The 12104-nt window shown below is 39.9% G+C and overlaps 1 protein-coding gene across 1 annotated transcript in view; it reads left to right on the plus strand.

Annotated features, from left to right (window-relative positions):
- PIK3C2G (phosphatidylinositol-4-phosphate 3-kinase catalytic subunit type 2 gamma) overlaps positions 1–12104 on the plus strand; it is a 185929-nt gene that overhangs the window by 30174 nt on the left and 143651 nt on the right. Inside the window, exons 8-9 of the mRNA XM_053943203.1 lie at positions 819–935; positions 6832–6859. Of these exons, the coding sequence (XP_053799178.1) occupies positions 819–935; positions 6832–6859 (145 nt within the window). The remainder of the gene's footprint in view (positions 1–818; positions 936–6831; positions 6860–12104) is intronic.

The following is a 12104-nucleotide window of genomic DNA, read 5'->3' on the forward strand; positions in this document are numbered from 1 at the left end:
AAAACATGGAGAATATTTATAGGAGAGCTTCTGCTTGTTCAGAGAACGTATTTTAAGGTTTAATGAAGTGATATAACTATGCAGAAAGCCCATGAATTTTTATTTATTTATTTTCCTGAACATAGAGTGCTTGATATTGTGTTTTCCTTCCTTTGAGGATCCAAAAAAATTTTTTTTAGTTCCCCAAAGCGTTTCATCTGGAGACTTTATTTTTTTCATATGACAATATTTAAATACCTACATTTACAATCAATAAGATTCCATAGTTTTAACTAAATATTTAATTTTTGCAGAAAGCTGGTTGCAGAAGTACTCAGTCCACAGGTGTCAGATTATGCAGCCTCCCACACAGTATCTATTTTTAGGAGGAACGTGGCTGTTTTCCAACTCTCACAGAAATGAGTAGGAGACAATGGTGAGGATAAATCCACAGAATAACAAAAACCTCAGAATGCTCGTGAATCACTTGGCTTCAGGTCCCCTCAGAAGTTTCTTGACAGTGCTTCCACGCTGCTGGAGCTCAGACAAACCAAGGTTTTCCCTTTAAATCAGGCTTGGATACCAAATTTGTTGTGGTTTTGACCAGCATATATTTTGTGGGGGATAACTGGACTGCAAGAGAAATGATGCTGTCCTTAGGAAAATACTGGCCTGTGGTGATTTCAGTGTAGCCAGACTAAACCCTTGGTGTTTGAATTTTGCTTGAGGGGGTAGAATTTTCTACCCCTCACTGCCATGAAGGTTCTGGTCAGGTATTTCTGGTAAATGCTATGTGTCTGTTTCCTTTTTCCCCCCCTCATTTCTCTCCCTATCAACAGAATAATGTTGATAACGTGATTGAGGCAGCTAAAGCCATCTGCAGTGCCCTGTGTTTTGTGGAAAGCAGAGACATCACTGATGCAGTCAGGAAACTCCATGCTCTGGGGAGAGCACAGGTAAAAGATGCATGCTCATGTCCTGTTGTTCTCTTTACAGCTGGAACTGGAATGGGTATCACTACTTGTTCGATTGATCAAGTCCATTTTACTGTCTTGTTTTCCCTTTGACAATTGTTGGGTAGAGGCACTGTAAAAAAAAAAACCAAAACGTGTTGACCATGTGTGATGTGATAGAGGACCAACAGAAGAATTGCCATGTGTTTAATTTGAACTGATAGTCTCCTCCAGCTCTTTCTTGTTCCTACTCAATGGACAAATCTCTTCTTTGCCACATCACCTATTTACCAAATCATGTGATCTCAGAGTATTAGATTTTCAGATATCTAGTACAGGTTGTCAGTCATTTCAAAAAATCTTCTGAAAATGTTATTTAAATAATAAATAACAATTTCAATAAATAAACAATAAACAAAATTTCAACTTTCACATTAAAATGTCCCTGTTATTTATGCAAAAGGGCACCAGCATCATACAGTCCTGATTTTAGCTGAAATATTCTTAAAACACTGAAATGGGTTTTCCAGGGGTTGCTGCATAATTAATTGTGAACTGGGACTTTGGAGGGCAGTATCCCTTCTCAGTTTGGTCATCAGCTGCTTTGGTGTGACCTTAGAAAAGTCACTATGACCTGATTTATAGAAGTTCTGAGCACCCAAAAGCTCTTTTGAAGTCAGCATTTTGGAGATACAGGTGCTCAGCAAATCTGAAAATCAAGCCATTCATCACTTGGATTTACTCTGGTGTAACTGTGAGTCGTGATCATTTTTTCACACCCTAAGGGAATTCCCTCTTCACACTTTCAGTGTGTTACTGAGGAATTCTCCTCTGTCTTTGCATGGTCTCTTGTCATTCTTTCCCACAGCAAATACTGTTTAGAAAAGCATGCCAGACTGCATGTGGTGCTTGCATTCAGACCATTGCCTGCCTCCTGCAAGGCTTTTATCCCTTCTCTTTACTGTTGGCCTTGGTTTTGTTTTTTTTTTTTTTTCCCCATGGCTTGTGATATGTGTAAGAACAGCAAAGACTGGGAGAGCCAAGGCAGCTCCAGGGTTTTTGCTTTGTTGCTCAGACCTGACCAGCTGATTCACTTAAGTGGCTTCTTCTAGTTCATGCTTCCCTGCAAATCTTGCTTCTATATTATCCTAAATATTTTAATTTCTGCTTTGGCATCAATTATTAGAAGTCACTACTGGGAGTAAATTCCTGCATAAATGTGTTGGCACACATTTTATCTGGCATGATGTGGAATCAAATGGAAATAAGAATATCCATTTAAGAAAAGCTTTTCTTGGCTATTAGAGGGTAAATACTGCAGAGAAGGAGATAAAGGAAGTAACAAGGGATTCATATGATTTGCTTTTCAGCTAAACTCCAGACTCTCTTAAGAGGTGTCAGGATGATCAGTGTCTTGTCCTTGAGACAAGAATTTTCTCAATCCAGAATATTTCTTGAGAGAAAGACAAAGAGCTGGGTCAAGTTAAAAAGACAGAGAGGAAAGCAACAGAACTTTGTTTTAGAAAGGAATTAGAGCAGAATAAATGTATCAGGACTAATTTGATAAAAACTTTTTCTTTAGGCAAGAAAAAACTTTTTCTTTCTGAGGTAAGAAAAATTTAGTGTATTTCATCTTTTAGTGTTCAGGTCAGCCCTGTGAACCTAATGTGTAAACTACCTCTTATGACTGCCTTATATATCCCTTGGTCCATTTGCAGCCCCATCCTCTCTGAATTTGAGCAGAGAAATTGGTGCAGTGGTCAAAGAGACAAATCTTATTAGTGTGGCTCATCCTAACTCAGAAAACCCCACATGCCATGCAGAATTACATAATGGGCTAAAACCCTAAGAGTACAGGCCATCTTTTTCTAGTCTTAGATTTTTTTGTGGATGTTCACATTTTCTTCTCCTTGTTTTCAGAGTTGTTGCCATGCAAATCTTGCTTTTATTTTTGAGATGAAGTGGCCGCTAATAGCCAAATAATTAAATTATGACAGGATCTATCTTGTTGTAGAAAGAAACAAACAAAAAAACCTCTGCTCGAAATGTTCCCTGTTTGCTATTGCTCATTCTCCAGCATGTCAAAATGTCCAACTCCACCATATATAGACTGTCTCCAATATTTACAGCTTCTCCTAAAGCAATTTCCATGTTCTTCCTCACATGGAGGGAGCAATACACTTCCCTTTTGCCTGTTTTACCTGCTTAGATTATAAACCCTTCAGAGCAGGGCACACCCCTCCTTATCTCTGTGTGCAGCCTGAGTGCTGGTCCTGGCTGTGATCTCCAGAGGCTCCAGCTGATAAGGGGTGATGACAATGATACTGATACCTGTAATGAGCAGAATGATGCTCTTCTGAATAGCCTCTTCTGAATGCTGAAAAGATTGTGTCCTGATTGAACAGTCTTCAATATTTTTTCTGTCCTAATATTCAATAACATCACATATTATGGGGATTTTTGAAGGAATTTAGAAGGAGTTTGAGATGGGACCTCTGAGGTTTTTAGATGATGTGGTTTATTTTCTTATCTGCTACATAGGCTGGAAGGGTGAGTTCAGCTCACCTCTTTACTGTACAGTTCAGAGGGTCACAAGACCCTTAGTTACAAGAATTTTTAAGGATTTATTGACTAATAAAACACTGCTAACAAGGATATTTATGTTTTTATCTTAATCCTTAAATATTTTGGTTTATGGACTTGCGTTACAGCGTAAGGTTTCTTAGCCAATCATGGCATGACGCATAAACTTACAGTAATTGCATTCTAAACTCCTTGTTTACCTTTGTAACTACTTTTATTTTTTCTATATCTTAAACTCCAAAACTTTAAACTTTCTTCTTCTTCACTTAACGTGTTTCTGCTTTAAACTATAAATCCCCATTCTCGCTTCTAGCACCTAAGTTTGGAAGCCTCTTCTAAGGTCTCAAATTAAATCCTGTGTTTAAGCTTTGACTTTCAGGCTGAAAGTTCTGAGAATTCTTTGCATTTTGGATTCTTACAGCATATCTCTTGAAAACTACTGGCTAGATTGTCCCTCGTGCTTTAAGGTTTTTCAGTTATTGGGGTTTTGCTCTCCTAACGCTGCCTTTCAGGCTTGGTTAGCTGAGCTGGTTGGCTGTCCCTTGAAGCCTTCCTGTAAAAGCTGCCTGTGACCTTGCCTGCCACCCCTGTCCCTCTGAATCCCTCTGTGCTGAAGCAGACCTGACAAAAAACTGTCTTCAAATGCTGCTGCTGCTGGCTTTTTGCTCCTTTGAGAGATAGCTGCTAGGACAGCCGATAGACCTCAGCAATCCAGAAAAGGCTGGCCTTTGATTCCACAAAGAGCTCCATCTTTCTCAGCAGCTATGTGAACTATAAAGGTCATAAAAGCAGTAAAATCTACTCCTGCATGTTTCGTAACTTCTGTCCCATTTCGTGAGAATAGTCACTACACATCGTATGCAGCTACCTCACGTGTGGAATATAAATGTAACAAATCAGATTGCATCTCTACTTCTCAATGTTTATACACAGACAATTGACCAGCTTTCCTGTCTGTTGCAACACGTGTAGTCAAAATTAGTGCTCAGCAGCCAGTTATTCAATGGAGTACCAACCCCCTCAAACCTCTCTTTGATTTCAACTCACATTGAATGGTGGGGTCATTTTTTATGTGAATTTTGGGTACTGAAAAAATTATTAAATGCTGCAGTATTACTGTATTTTACCATATTGCTTGAATTGATTCTATTTCATTCATCAGTGTAGTAGCAAAATATTTTGTTAGGAGGAAGAGAGGCTTTTTCCAGATGAGCAGGTAAACTGCCCCACAAATTAAATGACATTTTTGAGGCTACCTGTTACATCTCAAGCATAGCAGCATTACACATCTGCTAGGGGAAGAGGTGCCAGAAAAAACATTCTGACTGCTTTTCCACACGATTTCCTGATGCTTTAGTGCAATATATGGTGTGGTTTTGTGTGGAATATTTTTTAACACGTCCATTTGGCACAAGTGCACGTAAAGCCTCAGGGGAAACCACTGCTTACTTCTTCCAATGTAACTTACATAGGTTGCCAGTGTATGTTTGTTTGTACCTGTCTGTACATATGTGCTCTCCTACTTGGAAAAAAAAAATGAATGTGCTTCTATTTAATTCTGGTTAAAAAAAAACCCAAAACAAAACAAAGAAACTTAGTTTCAATCTTCTGTCTTTAATTAAATTGTACTTATTACCTCCTCACTGCCAGCACTGTGCATTCCTGTACCGTGGCTAAGAGATTATGAGAGCAACTGGCACCAGTGCTGGTTTCTTCTTAACTGATTGCATCTCTTTGTAAATGTGATTATTTCAGCCTCTAACCAACCCAACCCTGGGATTTCCAAATCCATTCAGGGGAGGCTCTGGACCTGATGCATACTTAATGTTTTTCAGTTTTTCATCTCTCCTTTTTTTTTTTTTTTCTTTTTCCCCATTCCTTCCTTACAGCAGCTCACAAAAAGTCATAGGATCAAATCCTGCCAGAACAGGCACTAATCCACTATATATTAAGCATGCTATACTATGTTAAAATTATAAGTACTGTGCCAAAAGGTTGTTTACTTTCCAAAATTTGAGGGAATTGAACAAAAGTCTCTGCTCCCATTTGTCTCACTGCATTATGAAGATTGTGAAAACATAATTCTCAGCCTGGATGCTGCTTTTCTCCCCTCGAGTAAGCATTCAACTTCTTCTGTTCATCTTCACCAGACAAATGCTGGCAGCTCCAAGCTGCGTGCCAGAGGGAGAATGTACATCCAGCATTGTGTTTCTTCTGCCACCTCTGCATGCATTGTAATTTTTAAGAAGCATCATGCTGAATACATATGTACTAACACGAGGCATTCTCAAAGGGATTAATGACTTTGAAGGGCAGAAAACCTTACAGGGATGTGGGCTCAAGCAGTGCAAGCCAGAGGCAATACTGAAATGCAGAATTAACTTTGAAGTCTCTCTGGTCAAGATTTGCCACTTATTTTTGTGGTGCTTTGTAGATACAAGTCTGATCATAGACTCATATAATCCTAGAGCATGCTGAGTTGACAGGGTTCCACAAGGATCATCCAAGTCCAGCTTCTGTCCCTGCAGAGGACACCCCAAGAATCACACCATGGGCCTCCAGGTGTTGTCCAAATGCTTCCAGAACTCTGTCAGCCTTGGGGCTGTGACCATTTCCCTGGAGAGCCTGTTCAGTGCCCAGCCACCCTCTGGGTAAAAAAAAAAAAAGCTTTTCCTGATATCCACTTAAACCTCCCCTGACACAGCTTCATGTCGTTCCCCGGGGTCCTGTCACTGATGACCAGATGAAGACATCGATGCCTGTCCCTTGCCTTCATGAGGAAGCTGGAGAGCACTTTGAGGTGTCCCCTCAGTTGATATTTCCCTTTGGCCACCTCTGGTCACCTGTCTGCTCAAAAGGCCTTTGAAGAGCACAGCTATTTTCACTGATCTGGCACAGGAGTAGGTGAAATGGAGGCCACTTGAGCGGAGACTTGCTGCTCCTCACCTTTGAGAGGATGCCAAGACTCTTCCCTTTGGGCTTCATGTCTGATTGTGTAAGGCTTGCAAAGGGGTGGAGAGGGAATTCTTATCTCTGTTGCACCACTGTGGAGGCTGAGAACGTGTGAGATGAGTGCTTCTTTGTACCTTGACACGCCCAAATACTGTCAGAAATCAGGTCCAAGTGGCTTGGCTGAGGTGGCAGAGGAAGCAGGTGCTGGTGCTCTGAATCCCAGCCATGTCTTGTGCCATCATAACCTTAAGATAAATCTAAATCCTTTCCACTGTATTTTCTACTCCTACAACCATTACAACTTCTACCCAGTCTTTTCTGAAGTGACTGATGACTTCTTCCCTCTCTGGTTTTGTCTTTATAGAATTCTCTTCAAAGTGTGGAAACACCAAGCAAAGGTAGAGTGGATTTTTTTAAAGTATCTTAATTCAAGGTGTATCATCAGAAAACACACATTTTGCTATTTGTTTGTTTTACTAATCTGTTTGAGTGGGCATATTGCAGATGTTTACATGTTAAGGTGTATTATAAGGTAATTATGATAAAATGAAGTGATCTAGAAGTGTAAATAAAACAGCATTTCCACAAAATAATCTGGAGACTCAAAGATGGAGAATGAATAGGAGAGTGAAAGAACTGAATTCAGGTGGTGGTGGTCATGGTAGTTTTATTTAATCACAACCTTGCATGTAGAGAAAAGGGAAAATAGTGAACTTCATGGAAGACCGAAAAATTATTTTTCTGTGTGGCTTTTCCACCTGACTCCAAGAACTTCAATTCCCTCCTCTGTAAGCTTTAGTTCTTTGTGATCTTTTGCTGTATAAACAGTGTCTTGTCTAATGAGAGACTGTCATAAGAAGAGTACATTAATTAGCAGGAATGGACAAAACTATAAACTCTGCCTTTTTAAATTCTCACTGGCTCAGAGGTGCCCAGCACTGTCAGCCCCTCTCAGGCCAAAGGATGAGCAGGAATCTGCTCTGTCAGGGGCTGGATTCCAGGAGGGAACAGCCTCATCAGGTGCTGCTCTAGCCCTCTGTGGCTGCCCAAATGCAGCTGGGGATGCTGCATGGGTACCACCCAAGGGCCCTCCCTCAGCTGAGCACTGGGGTGGGCCGTGGAAGGAATTTGTCTCTCTCCATTTTGTTTGAGGAAAAAATGGCCTCTGAGATACTCTTTTCCCCTCTTTGCTTTTCTCGACTGCAGTGTGCTCAGAGAGGCAAAAAAGGTGAAGCAACTGCAATGATTTCAGCAGTCTTTCAAACACACAGTTGCTTCAAATGCAGGTTTCCAAATGCCAGGCTTGTTTCTGCATTTTTCAACTTCATGAACAGCAGAGATGGGAAACAGCAATTCAGTCTGTAAGATGGCAGGAGAAGCTAAGCAGCTGGAAGGCCAGGAGAGTGGAAAGAAAAGAAAACCCATGCAGGTGCAGAAGGGAGAAGAAGGTAAATTCAGTTTGTAGGACTCTTCTTTCTTGGATATATTCCTTTTTCCCATGTGTTAACACCCTTAATGATAGCTAATTGCTCATGTTAAAAACAATCAATAGTTACTAATAAGCATCTACCTGAGAAACATCTTCCTCCACACACTGTTCAGAAAGTGTAATTGGAATGGATTTAAAACACTCCCCTGATTACAGGTGTTTCCAAATTTGAACTTCATTGAATTAGCAGCTCTCTCAAGGAAAATCTCAGTTACTGAGTAACAGTGAAGGAATTATTGTTTACTCCCTACTGCTCTGTACCTATTTATTTACGCCAGGAAATCTTCAAGTGTGAAGATTTCTCTGTTTGGTTTTGGCACACCCTAATTCCATAACAATTGCAGAATCCTTTTGGTAGTGTAAGATTAGAAACTGCAATTTATTGGTAGCAAGTCAGAACTTGCCAGACCATTAGTCATTCTGTGGAGAAGCCTGCATTCACATTTGTCCAAGGTAACCAAATTTCCATTTCATGTGTGTTTTGACATGCTACATGTCTTACATCTGCACCTAAATACATAAACTAAATAGACTAAAAGTCAGCAAAATATTTAAAGTTAGGCTAATGAGCTAGGATGTCAGGGCTGGAGTTAAGATATCTGAGAAAAACCAAGTGTGAGTGCAATGACCAAAACTGATGTGCAGGAACCTAGGGCTGAGCTCCCAGACGTGGGGAAAGGCCATGCTGCATCTTCTCTTTTGGGCATCACAAGTTTTCCTTAGTGCCTGTCTTCTCAGTGCTCACCTTCATGGTAATGCTGCTGATCTAGGATCCTTGAGAGGAATCCAGATGATATTTTCACCTGCTGAGGCTAGAAGTAAAAGCCAAATAAGTGGTGAGTTGTAAGCTCCTGCCAAATTCACCTTTGTGTTTCCTTTTCCACCTCATTTGCTTCCCACCCTTTTTTTACTTCATTGTGCTTAGCTGTCTAGGATTGCAGGCTTGTAAAAATCTGCAAGCCTGTGACCCAAAATTAAAGGAAAATCGTAGCCTTAGCTCAGTGCTGTTAAACATTTCCAGATCTCTGGGAAGCTAAAACCCATGTGCTTTCCTTCCTCAAGCAGCACATTTGCAGATGAAGTCAGAATTGACAGCTGAGGAAGAGACAGACTGGATTTCCCATTTTTACTGTTCCTTTCTGTCCCTCATATGTATTCAAGTTTATCTTGAAGAAATCAGGATCGAATTTTAGCAGCAAGAGCAGCAGTTACTCCAACTAATAATATGTTTCCTTTCCCCTTTTTTCCCCCAAGAGATGATTATTACCCTGAGTATCATAAAAGAGTTTTGTTTATCTCCATTATAGCTTCTCTCTACCACAAAAGAGAAAGAGATAAAATATACTATTAAAATTAAAGCCTTACTCAAAAACTTGTTTAGAAACTGCCTTAACCTTGCTCATTAATAACAGATTTTTCAGAGGTTCGTTATTAGTCATTCACCATGGACTAAGCAAGTCAGAGACTATATTCAAAATATCTAGCCTTGATTTAGTGTTCCAATAACTGCCTCTATTAACAGTGTTATCTCTGAGGAACAATTTATGCCACTGCTGTGAATAAAGCAATACTTATCCACATTATGCTTAAGTCTGGATCATGTTCTCTTTCCTTAGAAGATTATATTCAAGTTTTAGTGCTCAAAATATTTTATTTCTTGTTAAATGGGAGGAACTATAGGCATTTCTAGACATTAGTAGCTTCCTGCAGCATCAAGTGTTCACAGAAAATGAAGATTACTCATGTTAATGGAGATTTAGCACTGGAGTTTGCTGCAATCCAGAGTGTGAGAAAGCTGCAGGCTGGTGCAGACCTGAGTCTGTGTGTGGCTCTCAAAAGCTGATGAATGAATGTCTATTCCATGTCCACAGCCTTGCTGCTTAGGGCAGGGATTTCACCAGATCAGACACAATAAGCAGCTTTCAGAATTGGATCAGTAGTTCTCTGGGACCCATCCAGAAGGCCTGGTATGCACCAGGAACTGCTGATATTGAATCAACTGTCTTTTCCAACTGAATTGCTGGAGTTGTTATCTTTTGGGTGAATGCAGGAATGCTTATTGTAATGCTTACAATACATGTCACGTAGTCATCATTGCAGTAAGACTGTAAAGCTTCTCTAACTGTGCTTGGGATTTGATACTTATTTCTAGACCTGATAAGAAAAGTATTCCCAACAGAAAGGCTTTTTTTTTTTTTTTTTTTTTTTTTTTTTAAATACCCCTGCAAGGGGTATTTAAAAAAAAAAATAAAAAAGGAGGAAAAGAGGGAAATGGTTTTTTGTTGTTAGGGTTTCATTTGGAGCTGAAAAATTCGTTTTCTTCCTTTCTTAGCACAAACCCTTTGCATTTTTGTTTTGGGAAAAACTCTTTTTGTTTCACAGTATGGAAAAATCTTAAGGGATTTTTATTGATTTTGTTTCATTTTTCTACGTGTCTGCTGCATTGTTTCCAAACCAGAGCACAGTTCCTCACCTCTAAGTTGTTGCTGTGTTGCATCCTGATAGATTGTCCCTATAGCTAGAGGCTTTTTAATCAAGAACAATTTTAAAATAACTACAACCCCCCCAGTTCTGCACAAAAAGTAGGCAGAAATTATCAAGGCATTATAAACCATATAGGAGCAGAGACATTTTTGATACCGGGACAGCAGGAGATTTTTAAGTTGCTTTCAAGGAATATTCCATAGGATTCTTCAACTAGTAGGAGAAAACCATCCAGTAAATATTGGTGCTTGGGAACTGCATCTGATCAGTATATGCATTACAGCCTTTTCATGTTCTGCCTCAGTGGCTGAATGAATGCTGCTTAGCATTTTACTTAAAATTCAGGTGGGTTCCTTTTTTCTGTAGTTTTGGTTTTGGGGTTTTGTGTATCCTAAACTGTATTCAGGACCTTGCTCTTTCATCTCTGAAAATAAGTTGGAAAGGAAAAAAACCAAGCTCTGTTTCTCAAAAGTATTTTTAATCTGTCAAAAGGGTCGTAAGCCTTCATTCCAAATTCCCTTCAAACATGTTCAGGTCAGAGAGTGTTTGACATGTATTGAACTGACATCACCTGCTGGTGCAGGAACAGCAGAGTGCCTGCCCTGTTGGAAGATCTGGCAATAAAATAAGGTGGGAATTGTAATACTGGACTGAGAGGACAAAGTGAGTGGGTTTCTGTAAGGAATAAACTACTATATTCCTTACTAAATCTTGCAGGGGTATTCATTAACCCTTTCAGGATTGAGGATTATTCTGTTTCTCACTACAGGTAGAATTTATTCCTTCAGACTTCCCACACAAGGAACAGGAATCTGTCAGAAATAAGCATACCTGGCAGCTGTGGTTAAAGTTCACTTCCCTGGTGCTCCTCTCACTTCTGCAGGTCAGATTTCTCCTCACCTTCAGTGAGGATGGCAAATAATTTCACACCAGGAATAAATCACGAGGTTTGAGTTGTGAGATGATTAATCTTGGTCACAGTTCACTTTGCAATGTGGTCCTTTCATTGTCTCTTACATGCTGGCTATGCCTGGGACACCTTTCTAGAAAACAGGTTTTGATGTAGCTGAAACTCTGAATCTGCTGTAGCAAGTCCATGGCCTGTGCTTTGTAAATCAGTGAAACAGCAGTCCTGTCTCAGCTGAGATTTATTAAAAGGCATAAAAAGCAGAAGTTCTCTGGCTTCATGAATGGGAGATATAATTTCAGCCTACCATATCCTATTCAGCAGCTCATTAAAATACAGTGAGAAAATGCTGACCAAGTTTTGTGAGTAATGGATGTTTACAGACTAGCCAAGATGTTTCCCTCTAATTCAGTTAATTGCTACTGGGCCTAATGACTGAAGAATGGGGGCTGGAAAAGGGCTGATCCTGGCACAGAAACCATAGACTGTTTTGTAACTCAGAGCTAGCAAGAATTAGAAAATTAATATTGAAAAAATTCCTGGACCTGCAGACCAGATTATACTTAGACATTTGCTTAAACCCAAGGAACTCTGTTCCTGAAAATATCTTCATTCTGTATGTTCTAATCATTAGATAAATAATGCTGAAGGTCATTTGTCTCCCTTGGCCCCCAGTTATTCCACTGCTGCCTTCACCCCTCACATGCTGCTATAGCAAGTTGAGGGATTTTGTTTGGTTTTGTCTGCTTGTCTGGCT

Source organism: Vidua chalybeata, chromosome 5 (assembly GCF_026979565.1).
Source record: "Vidua chalybeata isolate OUT-0048 chromosome 5, bVidCha1 merged haplotype, whole genome shotgun sequence".
Classification (NCBI taxonomy): Eukaryota; Metazoa; Chordata; class Aves; order Passeriformes; family Viduidae; genus Vidua; species Vidua chalybeata.